Source organism: Artibeus jamaicensis, unplaced genomic scaffold, assembly GCF_021234435.1.
Source record: "Artibeus jamaicensis isolate MK-2021 breed Jamaican fruit bat unplaced genomic scaffold, CSHL_Jam_final scaffold_1964, whole genome shotgun sequence".
Classification (NCBI taxonomy): domain Eukaryota; kingdom Metazoa; phylum Chordata; class Mammalia; order Chiroptera; family Phyllostomidae; genus Artibeus; species Artibeus jamaicensis.
The window spans coordinates 43,371,355-43,387,422 of NW_026522030.1; the positions used below are offsets into that span (position 1 = coordinate 43,371,355).

Sequence of the window (16,068 nt, forward strand, 5' to 3'; positions counted from 1 at the left end):
TTCCTTAGATACCTATAGTACTGTTACTGGGTCAAGGGATGGGAACATTTTTAAGGCTCTTGATATGAGTCATCAGGGAGCTCTCTGGAAAAGGGATATTCAGCTGTCCTCAGAAGGCTTTCTAGCATTGTGGAGACCTCCTCATTCAGTAGATGGAAATGACATCTCATTGGTTTGCTCTCCTATTCTGTGATTATTCATGACACTAAAGAGCTTTTCATAAACTTATTGTATATTTGTATTTCCCCTTCACTGTCTCTTCACATCTTTGGTCTAGTTTTCTCTGCTGATCTTAGTGAACTTTTTATTCATCCTCCTATATTCTTCATGAAATAATATTAACCTTTCTCATTTTTTGTCAAATTCTTTACAATTCTCATTTACTTAAAAAAAATTTTAACATTGAGATTGTTTAAATATGAAAATTTGTTTATAATTTTCTTTATAATTTCTTTCATTGCTTTTATGCTTTGATCTTTCCTACCCACAGACAGAATGTTCAACTAAATGTTTTTCTGTTTATTTGATGTTCTTTGTTTACTTGTTATGCTTATTGAACTGGAGTTTGTTTTGATGTCTGTACATTGTAGCTTAACTGACTTTTTTGTGAGGAGTTAGCCAGTTTTACCCTCTGTCTCTGTAATATTTTCATGGGTCCTTTCTTTGTCATCTACTGCATTCTTCCAAATACTGGGACTTGCTTTGGATATGTTCTCATACATTTGTCAAATGACTTATTTTATTTATCATTTCATCTATACTTTTTAAGAATAGTTTTGATTCCTGATTGTATATGGAGGGTCAGACTATCCATTTTTAAAGTGAAATTTTCTAATATTCTTTGAGCCACAAGGAAACTTGCTAAATTTTTCTTTCCTTAGTCACTACATAAAAATTTGAGGAGATGTGTTTACCTAGTGTGAGACTTCAGTTTAATTACTCAGCTAATTCTGACTTTTCAAAGCTTTTTAAGAGAAAAAACAAGCAAACCTTTCTTTTGTGTTTCTTAACCCTTCTGTTTAACACATTTAGTTAAAATGAAGAATTTCAGTCAAATAGTTGAGAAGGGTTATTTTGGTCCAAATAATGTAATTATATTTCATTATCTTAGCTAATTTCTCTAATTGAATATTCTACTTTAGAAATTGACCAATTTTTGTGCATTGATGCATATTTGAGCATGCAGCATATTTAAGCATGTTTGATTTATGTACTTAAACTTGATGGTTTATCTGACAGTGAAGACAGATTATAAGGCAGAAAATGTTACAGAATCTTAGATCTGGTTCTCAATGAAATTTTACCTGTTGGAATGAGAGATAAAGAAAGAGAAAAACATATCTATCTATGCCTGAATGCAAGAAGGTGGAATTAAAGTGCTCTCTCTTTTCTTGAATACTATTTTTCGATGAGGTCAAAGACCACAGAAACTTTACTAGAGAAATTCAGTGATTTGAGCAGAACCTACATGTATTGATTCTGTACCCAGAATATCTTGGTATAATTTACTCACCCATCTGCCTGTTGGTTCTTACTTTTTCATCCATAGATTAGAACTACCACTGCTATCGAATCATAAAAATATATTAGAATGTACCTTTGCTGCTTACACATTACAAAGAAATACAAAAAAAATCAAGAGACAACTTTAGGACAAATTTTATGGGGAAAATCTTTTTAAAGTTTTATTTATTTATTTTTAGAGAAGGGAAGGGAGGGAGAGAAACATCAATGTGTACTTGCCTTTCACACACCCCCTACTGGGGACCTGGCCTGCAACCCAGGGATGTGCCCTGACTGGGAATCGAACCAGTGACCCTTTGGTTCAGAGGCTGACACTCAATCCACTGAGCCACACTAGCCAGGGTGAAAAACAATATTTTTGAGTGCAGTATTAATAGGAAGGGATAAAGAGGCACTATGATTTAATGGAAAGAGCGTAGTTGATCCAGGATTTACTGTACAGGATTCTAATTCTTTTAGTGCTATTAACAAATTGTGTGACTTTGGGCAAATTACCATCTTTATGAATTTCATTTTTGTCATTGTTAAAGCAGATATTGAAAGAAAATTATTCAAATCCCTTTTAAAAGTATTTGCATATTAAAGAATTACCTGTGAGCTCTACTTAACCATACAATGTTCTGATCATTTAAAAGTTCTTCAGGAGAGAATACCATGGGTACCACCTGAATGCATTGAAAATCCCAAAAATTTAAACTTGGCAACAGACAAGTGGAGTTTTGGTACTACTTTGTGGGAAATCTGCAGTGGAGGAGATAAGCCTCTGAATGCTTTGGATTCTCAGAGAGTAAGTTTTTATAGACTGTGAAATTGGATTAATTCTGTGATCCTTGATGTTAAAAAGAAAGTTGATAAGGCATTATGCAATTTATTCTCAATGTGTGGTTCTTTAATTTTAGAAGCTACAGTTTTATGAAGATAGACACCAGCTTCCTGCACCAAAGTGGACAGAGTTAGCAAATCTTATTAATAATTGTATGGATTATGAACCAGATTTTAGACCTTCTTTCAGAGCCATCATACGAGATCTAAACAGTTTGTTTACTCCTGGTATGTATTGATGGAGCAATACTGCTGATTCTCCAGGTATCTTTCTATTTTTGTTGTATTTAACAGGTCTTTAGTAATTTTATAATCCCTTCCAGTAAGTTCTTAATGTCTTTACCACTTGTTAACTTCTATGGTTGTATGACTTTTCCTACTTTACACATTTTTTAGTCTCTGTGATTGATCAGTTTTTCCATTTTTAAAAGCTTTTTCTTCTTTAATTACCCAGTTTTAGTCTTCCACTTGATGAGTAGTGTACTAGAGAAGTCTTATTTGAGTTTTGTCTTATTTGAGGTTTTAAAAACAATTCCTTTTTTTAAAACCAGTACTTATATGTTTTACAATATATTTTCTAAACATGAAATAGATTTGTTTTTGTTTGCCTTCTCCTTTAAAATATGTAGCTAAATATGCATATGTCTGACCCACAGCTTTTCCTGGTTCATTACCAGTCACCATTTTCACAGGAAATGTCAGAATGTATTCTTACTTTATAAATATTAAAACTACCTGTCTTGTAATCATTTATCCTTTGTAAAAATCTTTCTTGAAAGCCTATCAGATTATAGATAATAATTAAAGGCTCCCCTTAATATATAATCTAAACTATTAGAGTTACCCTGTATTAGTTTGTGTTTAGTATTTCTAACTCATTCTAATTATTTTGGTCAGCCTGAATGCACATCATTTCAACCCAGAGAATGTATTTTCCAGCTTATAGTGCTAATATACTTTATTTCTACAGATTATGAACTGTTAACAGAGAATGACATGTTACCAAATATGAGGATTGGTGCCCTAGGGTTTTCTGGTGCTTTTGAAGACCGAGACCCTACTCAGTTTGAAGAGAGACACTTGAAATTTCTGCAGCAACTTGGCAAGGTAAGGTGACAGAAGTTTTAAAATAAAGTATAATCATAGAACATTTTATTTAGAAAAAATCTTCTTCAGAGATTCTCTGAAGTTTGTATTTCACAAATTTTTAAGGAGTGTTTGTAGAAAAAAGATTTAGTTGTCAGGAGTTCTGAGGACTCCTCAGAACCTTTAATGTGTAAAGTGCATTCAATATCTTCAAGAGGTTGATAAATTAGGCAGTATTTCCCTGGTTGATTTGACCATGGGACTCTTTCTCAGTAGAGGGTACTTTATTTACAAAATAATGAAAGAAATAATTGAATTAAGCCTTTCTACTCACCTTCTTTTGTAGTCATCTCAGGGGAAAGGAATGCCATCAGTTTACTTGTTGACTGGACTGTGTTCACTAGCAGACAGTTTCTTTCTGCTAAAAGGTGACATAGTCATTCTTAGTCTACATCTTATAAGACAAGAAAAAGCTCAATTTTTAGCAGGTTCTGTCATAGTGGTAAGCTCTCTTTCTTCCCCTAAGTTTGCTAGTATAGGATTCTGTACCATGTGACCTTATGAACTGCATTTTGGTACAAACCTATTATGAAGGCCTCTCTTAGGTCTTGTTTCTAAGCTAAATGTTCTGATCCCTCTTTACCAGAGTTAAACACTGGGAATTACATTGGGTGTTGACTTAGCTATTTAATACTTTGCTACTGTTCTGTGTTTGTAAATATTCTCAAGAATGTTTCAAGTGATGTAGCAATGGCAAAAAGAAGAAGAAGTCTATTATTGTGTAACAAGTTACCCTAAAACTTAACAGCTGAAAACAGCTTTTATTATCACCTAGTTTAGGTGAGTCACGATTCTGGTGGCAACTTAGTGGGTGTCAGCCACACCTGGCAATCTCATCTGAAGGCTTGACAAGGGGAAGATCCACTGTTAAGCTCACTCATGTGGCTTTTGCGAGGCTTCAAAATACCTGCTTTAAGCTCAGTACACGGGCCTCACCGTAGGACTGCCTCACAGCATGGCAGCTGAGAACAAACACCTGTAGTGGAAGCCATGGCCGATTTAGAACCTAATCTCAGAAGGGATGTCTTGTCTCTTGCTATGTGGCCTCTGTAATTAGAAATTTAACTTTGAGGTTATATATGGTCTAAGTTTTTTTAATTAACTTCAAATATATAACTGAAAATATAGTCACTTAAAATCTTATAGTGCAAGGACTGTGTTGTTTTACTCTTTAGGAATGCAATAGTATCCAAAATATACTAATTTGATTAATGCCCAAAAGTTAGTTTTTAATGTTATATATCAACTTATCTTTAACAACTTGCCTAAAAAAAATCCCCATAGGCTAAAAATTTACTTTCTTGAGCAAATAAATCAGAGATGGTGTATTAGTCTGCTCAGGCTGCCATAGCAAAATGCCATAGCTTTGGTGGCTTAAGTATCAGATATGTATTTCTGATAGTTCTGGACGCTAGAAAGTCCAGCATCAAGGTTCTGGCAGGATTTGGTTGTTGGTAATATCTCTCTTCTTGTGCCCTCATATGACACAGAGCTCTGGTGTCTCTTCCTCCTCTTATGAAGGCACCAGCCCGGTGAGATTAAGTTCTCTCCCTTATGACCTCATTCACCTGCGGTCATTTCTTCACCGGCCATGCACTCATATTGGGGGTTAAAGCTTTATGAAGAACTTTTGGGGGGACATACAGATTCAGTCATGATAGACACTCCATCCAGCTCATTGCAGCAAATATCAAAGGATATATTGGGAAGGAGCAAAGTTCTTTCTGGAAGTTAGTAATAGAAATTTAGGAATTCCCTGGCGTGTCCCTTGGGTTGTCTTAATAACTAATATTCATAATTTATGTCTAAATGCTTTCTTGAAGTTGTTTATAATTCTTTTTTAAGAAATTTAATATGTAGGTTTATTACCCACCTGTTGAAATACTATTTCCTTTTTTTATTCCGAACCTTGCCTGGTGTAAGCTTAGAGATGCCTGTTAATCCTAGCTGTTGGAATTGCTTATGTAGTTATCATAGAATTTGTTAGTATATGTGTAAAAAACTTGAGATTTCTATCTTTACGTGCTGTGTTGTTTAGGGTAATTTTGGGAGTGTGGAGATGTGCCGGTATGACCCTCTACAGGACAACACTGGGGAGGTGGTGGCTGTGAAGAAGCTTCAGCACAGCACTGAAGAGCACCTCAGGGACTTTGAAAGGGAGATCGAAATCCTTAAATCCCTGCAACATGACAACATTGTAAAGTACAAGGGAGTGTGCTACAGCGCTGGTATGTTGCCCATTGAAACCTATTTTGAACTCCAGGTGTGACGTTGGCATCCTGAGTAATTGAAACATATACTGTCTTAAGATCTGGTCTTTTAATATACCAGTGACCAGAGAGAGAAGACTGGAGATGCTGCTTGGAGATGGTGCATTGTAACTACAGGAGGTCTTTGACTAGTTGGTTAATCATCCTCTTCACTGAGGGTAGTGGTTATCACTTTTTCTTAAGCTTATCAAGTGAATATCATTTTTAAAGAATATCATTTTTAAAGAAAGAAATTGCCTTCGCTCACATTTTCTTTAAAAATATTTTTAAAATTAGATGCTTTTTGTTTACTACAAGATGAGGAGAAGAGTTTTCTCATCAGCTTATTTTGGTTTGCATGAAGGGTTACCAAAGATTAAAATATAATATTTTTGAAGCTTTTTAAAACTTTTTGATTCAAAAGCTTGTGTTCTTTATTAGATAACCTTTAATTTGTAATAAAATTTTGTTATCTTAGACTCAGGTTTTATATATATGTTTAAGTCATTTATGTATGGCTGTTTTTAAATATTCTATCAGTAAAATGTGACAAAGTTAAATTATGTTCCCATTTGTATTTTAAAAGGCCGGCGTAATCTAAGATTAATTATGGAATATTTACCATATGGAAGTTTACGTGACTATCTCCAAAAGCATAAAGAACGGATAGATCATAAAAAACTTCTGCAGTATACATTTCAAATATGCAAGGTACCTAATATTCTGGCTATTTGTTGTGGATGAGAAGAGCATGTTGAAGTAATCATTAAGAAATTCTCCAGTTTTTCTTAGATAATTAAGGGTATGTATATAGGCAAGATTGTTTAAATTATTTATGTTTACAAAACCAGCTAAAGAAGAATGATATTTTATCCACAGGGTATGGAGTATCTTGGTACAAAAAGGTATATCCACAGGGATCTGGCAACAAGGAATATATTGGTGGAGAATGAAAACAGAGTTAAAATTGGAGACTTTGGATTAACCAAAGTCTTACCACAAGACAAAGAATACTACAAAGTGAAAGAACCTGGTGAAAGTCCCATATTCTGGTGAGTATATTTTAGTACAATAAAATGAAATTTTAGAGCACTTTATTTTTACTATTATTAATAGTCTATCAGTAATAGCAAAAATTTATCATATGCTTACATTAGGCTTAAATGCATTTAATGGTTTATCTTACTTAGTCCTTACAACCACCTTTGGAGAATATGTATTATTATCTCATTTTAACCATAAGGGACCTGAATTGTAGACAGGGTAAATAGCTTTATCAAGGTCAAGGTTTTTTACATTACATATACCAAGTGAAATTATAGGGTCCTTCTCTGTCTGATTTACTTCACTTAGCATGATACCCTAGAAGTGTTGGGCATCTCTAGGAAGATGGGTGAAAAAGGTGGAAGAGAATAAGCCGTACAAACTTCCAGTTATAAATCAGTCAGTCACAGGGATGTAATGTGCAGCATAAGAAATATAGTCAGAAGTATTACAGTGACTTTGTATAGTGACAGATAGTTAACTAGATTTATCACAGTGATCTCCTCGTAAGGTATGTAAATGTTGAATAACTATGTTGTACACTTGAAACTCATGTTTTATGTCAACTATATTTAAGTAAAAAGAAAAGGAATAAAGTAGTAGTTAATTTTTTTAAATTTTACTGATAGATCAGAGGAAAGGCATTCCATGAGGAGAACAACAAGAACAAGAGGATCAGGGGCTTGCAAGTGAGGGCATAATTACAGAACAAACAAGGAGTAATTGGGGCTAGAATGGTATTGAGCTCCGTATATCGTGTTAATTAGTTCAGACTTTATTTAGTAGGAAGTGTGTAAGTGAGATATTAGAGGCCTTCTCCAGGAGCATAGTGTTGTGGGACTCAGAATTTAGGAATATAAATTTACTTCTTTTTTTTTGTTCTCCTCCTCTACTTTCGGTGGAGAACAGCAGTTCTCAACGTGTGGGGACCTCTGATATTCTCTCTAGGGAGTCTGTGTTATCAGAAGTTATTTTCATAATAATACTAAGATGTTATTTGCCGTTTTCATTTATATTTTTTCATGAGTAGATAGTGGAATTTTTCATAGGCTATAATTGTATGGTCTCCTATTAAACCAAACATTGAAGAAAATTAAATGTAAAACAGTGCTACTCTTCTCACAAAACTATTCTAGTTTGCAAAATAGTTATTTTTCATAAAACTTATTTGTTAGTATGTACTGGGCTTATTGTTATTTTCAGTGAATTAATAAATACTTTAACATTTCCTTAGTTTTACTATCTAACATGGTAAATATTGGTAGAAATAGCCCACACAAACAGAAGCTTTTTGGGAACTTTAGTAATTTTTAAGAGCATTTAGGGGCCTTTAACTAATGTTTGAGAACTGGTGCAGAGGGGTGTTCATTAGGGAGGGGCTAACAGCGTGAGGGGCTAGTGAGGCCACTTTTGCAGGAATGTGGGCCATTGGTTTTTAAACCCTTTTATATATACCCACTGAAAATTATCAAAACTGTATCTTGTCTCACATATTTAAAAATTGATAGCTGAAGTTTTTCTTTATCAATTTAAATAGTTGTAAATAATATATTTTCTAAAGTATTGTATCTAATGAAATCTAAATATAGCAATTTGATACCTATTGTCACCCACTTAAATTTAGTACAAGAACAGACATTTTATTTTTGATAAAAATTTTATATTATTCTTTTTTCTCTTTTCCTTTAAAAGATTTTATTTATTTATTTTTCGACAGAGGAGGGAGGAAGCGAGGAAGAGAAATGTCAATGTGTGGTTGCCTCTTGGGCAGCTACCACTGGGGACCTGGCCCGCAACCCAGGCATGTGCCTCAGCTGGGAATTGAACCAGTGACCCTTTAGTTTGCAGGCCGGTACTCAATCCACTGAGCTACACCAGCCTGGACAATGTGCTTTTTAATAACACTTTGTATCATGTTTTAAATATATTATTTAAATATGGCAAGCCTTTGTGCTGCCTTAAAGGTTGAGTCAGTTTATGAAGAATATTTTTTATATTACCCATTTGGCAATGCCTGACCTCATAAACAAATTACATTTAACTTCCAACAGAAACACCTGACTTCAATTTCCAATTTAAGCTTTTATAGTAATATTATGAGATATTATTTCTTTAAAAAACTGAATAAATTACAGAATACATATGCAGAGGCATATGTTTATAATGAAGCTAACAAATCATATTTCCCAGAGCTCCTTCCTTCCTTCCAAGATTTCTTCTTTTTTATTATTAAATATTTACTTCTATATCTAATTTTATATCCTTTGTCATAATGAAAACCACCCAAATTATGTATACTTTGGGTCCTGTATTTCTCTTTGCATAGCTGAAAAGCTAAATCACAAAGGCAGTCAGGTAAGCTTAAAATGATATACTATATCTAGTATCATTAAGTTCAATATCAAGTGATAAAAATAAGACATAATGTCTCATTACTTAATTTACAATAAATAATACAGAATAAAATGTAGTTAAGATTGTAATTTATGAAGTAAGGTATATTCCTTCAGTAAATGCATTGGGGAGATATGTATCAAATGCTGCTTTTGATTTGGGGGAATCATTAAATAAGCTTGAATAAAAATCATAAATAACATCATTTTCCTCATGACCAAATTTTCCTGTGTGTTTTATGAAAAAGATGGCTGCCATAAGCTGCTAAAAACTAATCAAATTGGCAGTTGACATACAGTTTTATATTAACAAGTAAAAAATTAAGTGTTTTATATAATGAAGCTCACTCCATTTTATATAAATATTTCAGAATATGAATTAATAAAATAGGTTTTAGCCAACTTACTGAATAGTGAACACTAACTCTGGTCTGAAAGAAATCAGTTGTAATTTTTATCCATGGGATTTAGGCATCATATCTTTATAAAAATTATAGTTTTATTTAAAAGAACCTGTCATCTATCTGTATTGCTTTTGTTGTTCAAAAGTGTTTTTAAGATAGTAGCATGATCCATCATGTCCTAGGGGTTGGTAGTAAGAAGAAATGAGGGAAAAATGCTTCTGCTGAAATATTTTTTAAAATTGTTGAAGCAGCGTTTTGTAGTCATGAAGGACTATTACACTGTTCTTGCTTAAGAATAGGGTCCCTCGAGGTCCCCTTGGAAAATCCTCTGTCCCTGGGGTTGCTCTTCATCAGGTTTGAAGACCTCTGTACTAGTTGGGTACAGGATCTCACCTAATATCCTTCCAGTGATATTGACATAGGAGACTGATTTGAGCATTTCTAAGACATGCTTTAGAGAGACTTGGTGGCTCATTAGACTGTGGAATGAAAAACAAGTCAAAATAATTCACAAGATTGCAAGCTGGGGCAGTTACACAGATTGTGATGCAATTCATTGTGTCACGAAAGTAAAATAGTCAGTAGGTTTTGGAAAGGTGGGGATGGAATTCTGTTTGCTTATAGAACTTTAATATGTAAATATTCAGTAAGTCTGAAGTACAAAAGAAAGGTCAAAGATGTTATAAATTTAGGAGACTTCAGGGTTTAGGTGGATGATACTACCTAAGCGAAAGATTCTGACTGAGAGGAAGAGATTCTGTTGCCAATGCTGGGGAAAGCTAGGTTTAGAGGATGGAGGATAAAAGGGAAAGTGTTGGGGAAGGGTAATTTACAACTAAATCTCCTCTCAACCCATAACCTCATCACAAAGATAGAAGGGAAGGACAACTGTTTTATTACTGAATCAGCATTAATCCAGAAATTAATGTGCATTAAAAAGCAATCTACTTATACATCACAAAGAGAGAAAGAAGGCTTACTCTTTTTTATGGCCAAGCAGATTCAACCCATTACATACATGTTCACAAGATAAACAATAAGTAGTCTTCAAGCAAGAGGACTTGACATCACCATTTGTCATACATAGTTTGCCCTAAATTCACTTCACTGGGTAGTTAATGTCATCATCTGTGTTAGCTAATTGGCTTTGCCAAAGGGAAAATAAACTCACGTCTTTATGACAAGAGCTAATTTTTTAACTAGGAAGGGGCATCTGCTGAAGTTAGGTCCTACACTCCCACAGAAACTGGGAGATAGGGATGCTAACTTCCTTGATGATTACCTTCCAAAGAGATGGTTTCCAGGTTCTTGAGAAAGACATTTATTTAGGTAATATAACACTAGCGAGAGACTTTTAAGCAAAAGCTTTTAAAAATGTACATACATATGAAAGAGACAATTTACAATGGTTAAGTTTTTTAAAGTAAATAAATGCTTTCAGAAAAGAGGAGGAAGAGTCATTTTCCTCATTTTCAACAGGGAGGATTATATATTTTTCTTTTTTGATTTATATTTATGTAAGTAATGGGAGAGAGAAAAGCAACCTTGGAGATGAGCAGGAGAAACTACAGAATACTTTCATGAAAACCAAAAGATGAGAATATTTTGCAGTGGTTAGGAGAGTAGCATTGTCTTCAGGAAGATTGTTCCACTTGTGGGAGAAAGCTAGCATTCATTTAAAATATCATAACTAAATATGCAAAGTGCTTTTAAAAAATAAATATAAGATTAACATAGCACTACATGGTTAATTGTGTAGTATGGACTACAGGTATTACAGAAATTCAGGAGCATTTGATCATTAAGACCTTGAGTAGTCAGAGAAGGATTCATGGGAGTAAATTTTAAAGAAGAGATTACATTTTTATAATTCATTTTTTCCAGGTTGTAATTCATATTTTAATCTTATCAGTCTTAAATGGGTCCTTGTCATCATCTTCCATAATAAGGATAAACTTAGCAATGTAACCAAGATATTCACAGTCCATTAGCCCCAAATGTTCCCTTGGTTAGAGTTGATACTTGAGGAGTCAGTGGCACCATCCCTCCCTGTGATTTCTAGTATTTTCTGGACTCCCTCACATAATCATTCTCCTGGGATAAACAGGCTCTTTCTTTTCTATGTTAATAGCTTCAAGTCTTGCTCCAGTTTAGAAGCCATTTCTTTCCCTTCTGGGATACTTATCTGTATTCATTTAACTTGCAAAGAGCAGCTTACTTTTCAGGGTTTTTGTTTTTAAAGATTTTGTTTAGTTTTAGAGAGAAGGGAAGGGAGGGGCAAAGAGAAGGAGAGAAACATCAGTGTATGTTAACCTCTTGCACACCCCCTACTGTGGACGTGGTCCGCAACCCTGGTGTGTGCCCTGACTGGGAATCGAACCGGTGACCCTTTGGTTTGGAGCCCAGCACACAATCCATTGAGCCACACCAACCAGGGCATTATTTTTCAGTTTTTAGAACATACTTGGCAGTTAACTCTGGTGTTTCCTGTAGAGACAGAAATGACTTTTTTTGGATTTTAGTTATTTTTGTGTGTTGGAGGTTCCCAAGGCCACCCTCAGGTTTGAATCTCACTAGGAGGATTCAGAGTACTCAGTATTAAGTCATATTCATAGCTATGATTCCTTACAGGGAAAGGATACAAAGCAAAATCAGCAAAGGGAAAAGGAGTCTGGGGCATAGCTGGAGGAAACCAAGCACAATCTTCCAAGGGTCCTTTCCCAGTAAAGTCATCTGGGACATACTTCATTTTCCCAGCAGTAAATTGTAACAACACATATCAAATGTCCACCAAGGAAGCTCATTAGAAACTCAGTGCCGTGCCCAAGGCTTTTGTTGGGATTGGACACGTATGTACTAAAATTCCAGACACCTAGAAGGAAAGCAGGCATTCAGCACAAGCCATATTGTTTGCAGAAACATTTTAGACACAGTAAGCCACTGTTACCATTTAGAGAATTGTGGAAACCCTCCTGAAATCTAAGCTCCATGTACGTCAGGTGTCAACACTGCAAGCAGGACTTTTTGAGGATGGCAGCCTCAAGCCTGCTGTGTTCACTTTTCCTGTACACCTTGCTTTTCTTTAATCTAGTGGTTTGCAGGTAGAATCAAGAGTTGGCACATCAAGAAACCATCTTTTAAATGCTTTTCCTATATATCACAGGTATGCTCCAGAATCACTGACAGAGAGCAAGTTTTCTGTGGCCTCAGATGTTTGGAGCTTTGGAGTGGTTCTGTATGAACTTTTCACATACATTGAGAAGAGTAAAAGTCCACCAGCGGTCAGTGTGTTTTTTATTTACTTTCACCTTTTTTTTTGACATAAGCCTTTTCCAAAATATAATATTAAGGTTAAGGCACATTTTAGAGCCTTTTACTGCTTACTTGTAAGACAGCATTCAATAAAACAACCCCAAACTTATTTATGAAATAAACTTGAATTTTTAAAAAGGGCGGGTAGAGTACTGTCTACTACTATATTCTCTCAATATTATCCTTAGTGAATTCAATAAACTCATTCATTATAGGAGTGATTGCAAAAGTTAAACTTTTTGCAGTAATTTTTTTTCTGATCATTGTGGAATTTTTTAAATATAGAAAAGCATGAAAAAATCATCTCTAATTCAACTACTCAGTGATAACTACTTTAATATTGTGGTATGTTTTCTTCCAGGCTTCTTTTAATTTTATATATAAAAGTTAAATTTTATTAAAATATTTCTTTTATAAAATAAAGGTTATAACACTATACAGCTTGCTATCCTGCCTTTTCATTAAGTATTAGAGCATGGATATTTTCCTGTGTTGATAAACATTTTCTGCAAATATGGTTTCTATCTTCTTGATAGCATTTCATAGTAAGGATATACTACCTAAACAATTATTTTCCATTTTTCAGTCTTTTAAGTAACACCTCAAGGAGCATGGTGAATAAGTATATATAAATATTTATTTGTCTCTGATTGTCACCTTAAAATAAAAGTGTAATGATAGATGAAAGGTAATAAACTCTTTTAAAGGTTTTTGATTATTTCCAAATGTGTTCTGGAAAAGCTGTATGAGATTATACTCTTGATAGCAGTGCACAGGGTATATACATTTCATCATTTGGCAGTATTGACCATTATGTTCTTATGCAGTTTTGCCAAATTGATAGGAGAGAAGTTGCATCTATTTGATTTTAATTTCATATTTGTGGTTTTTCTTATCAGTTTATAAGAGCCCTTTATATTTGAATTAATGATGTGTTTTGAATATATTTCTAGTTTTACAGTTCATACTTTTATGAATTCTTAGCATATGAACATTTTTCTTTGTATGCATTTATGCTTAAACTTAAACATTCATTCTGCACTTTCTTTTTATTATGTCCTCTTTTACTTTCAAGTTTTTATTTTAGCTGAAATGTAATGCGACATGTTAAAACAATATATAACCAAAAAATGTGAATGTTTTTAGTTCATTTGTTTTGGGTCCTTCTTAGGGAATTTGTGTTGAATATATTACAGTTATGGAAATGGCATTATAGAAGTTCCACATTTAACAGTCTTTTCTGAACTATTACTTGAAAGGAAGTTTTTAATCATTAAAATTTGTCTATTTTTAAAAGGTTTCAAATGTATAAGATAACATACATATACAGAATTTTTCCAGTTCACTGGAAGAAGTTGAGAAAATTCTGCTTCAAATTAAGCGTACCCAAAAAATCTCATTAAAAAGTGGGTTTGTGTTTCAGGAATTCATGCGTATGATTGGCAATGACAAACAAGGACAGATGATTGTGTTTCATTTGATAGAGCTCTTGAAGAATAATGGAAGATTACCTAGACCGGATGGATGCCCGGATGAGGTAACAAAAAAGCTTTTTTATCCATAGGAGTCATGCAGTTGTCTTTCCTTTTAAAACAAGGAGTTCAGGTCACTTTATGAAATTTAACTGATAGATTCTTGGATAAATAGCATAAATCACATGACTGTGGATCTAGGCATAGCCATGAAGTCCACCTGTATGGGAGAATAAAATAGGAGTTCTGAATTATATCTTCTGCCAATTAAAAGGGAGCTCTTTGTGCTCATTGTAATTTTGGTTTATTTTCTCTTCTACAGATTTATGTGATCATGACAGAATGCTGGAACAATAATGTAAATCAACGCCCCTCTTTCAGACACCTTGCTCTTCGAGTTGATCAAATAAGGGACAATATGGCTGGATGAAAGCAATGAACTTCAGACTGAGACCAAAATAAAGTTAGGAACAAAGTTTTGTATTTCACATTGCTGTGGACTATTATTACATACGTCATTGTTATGTGTATCATGATGCTAGCCACAAAGATGTGGAAATATCTGCTCAAAACTTTCAAAGTTCAGTGAATATTTCTTTATGAAGATACCAGTAAAAGAGATTGATGAAAAGTCCTTAGCAAAGAATTTTATTAAAAGTTTCATGAACCTAATCAGTAAATTAATATCACCTTTTTTGGCAAAAGATAAAACAGACATTTTTTAACTTAGAATTTTGAGAGATGATAAAGTTGTAATATAAATTTTGCAATGTTAAAGATGCACAGAATATGTATGTACAGTTTTTACCACAGAGAATGTATAAATACCTTGGCATCTTGTGTGATGTTTTACAAAAGGACTGGTATTCATTAATCGTGTTTTCTAATTTTTTCATAGTTGACCAGTAATAACTTTACAAGCAAATCAAGATGCTCAGATAATTGAATAAGCACCTTTGTGTTCCTGTTCATCTGTATCACTGGCCAGAAATATAAGCAGTTGTATACTTTTTGCTTGTAGTCCTATGTGCTGTAAATACTTTTTTGAAGAAAAGGGAACAAGTGTTTAGTTTTATTTGTATAGGAAATCTCCCTGGCTCTAAAAAATACATTTTTAAATGAAACAAGTTTACAAAGCTGTAATACAATCTATTTTCTTATTTGTCTCCCTGTATCTATTTGTGTATTTTTTTTTTAAGTAGAACTATCTTTGAGCTCTTCCAAGACTATGGTGAATAGTTTTCATTTAAAATTTTGAGGTTACAAGTGTAGGAATATTATCATCCTTTGAGCTGTTGGCTGCCAATAACATTCTTCAATTCCTGGGACCCATGGCCATGCATTAAATTTGAGTGTAAGCCACAAGAGACTTTGTTTTTAAATATATGTCTATTAAGATGCATGGTATGGGTTAGGAATTTTTTTCTAAAGACTATTTTAGAAGTCTCTATTATAGTCACAGAAGAAATTTTCTTTTGTTAGAGATTCTTATATGCAAGGGAGAAATGAGAATAAATTGGTGGGAAAGTATGCTTGTTATTTTATTTAAGAATGCCAGTAGAAAATTTATAATATGCCATTAAGAAAAATGAAACTGTACATATTTTCAGTGCAACATAAAGGGTTGTTTATTGTGTTTGTCATTGCGTTAGTGCTACTCCATTTTAGACACCATACCTAAATTGTGGTGGGTTTGTCGTGT

The 16,068-nt window shown here is 33.7% G+C and overlaps 1 protein-coding gene across 9 annotated transcripts in view; it reads left to right on the forward strand.

Moving 5' to 3' along the window:
* The window catches only part of JAK2 (Janus kinase 2), a 196,253-nt gene extending 180,713 nt beyond the window's left edge, over positions 1-15,540 (forward strand). For 8 of the 9 annotated variants that reach the window (XM_037143581.2, XM_037143579.2, XM_037143578.2 and 5 more), the window contains 9 exons: positions 2,160-2,311; positions 2,424-2,574; positions 3,317-3,453; positions 5,531-5,720; positions 6,328-6,452; positions 6,621-6,793; positions 12,746-12,863; positions 14,318-14,431; positions 14,689-15,540. In XM_037143581.2, the coding sequence (XP_036999476.2) occupies positions 2,160-2,311; positions 2,424-2,574; positions 3,317-3,453; positions 5,531-5,720; positions 6,328-6,452; positions 6,621-6,793; positions 12,746-12,863; positions 14,318-14,431; positions 14,689-14,796 (1,268 nt within the window). In that variant the 3' untranslated portion in view covers positions 14,797-15,540. Of the gene's footprint in view, positions 1-2,159; positions 2,312-2,423; positions 2,575-3,316; positions 3,454-5,530; positions 5,721-6,327; positions 6,453-6,620; positions 6,794-12,745; positions 12,864-14,317; positions 14,432-14,688 lie in introns of those variants that run through there. The other variant, XM_053656163.1, reaches the window with a different exon arrangement.
* The last annotated feature ends 528 nt before the right edge of the window (positions 15,541-16,068 follow it).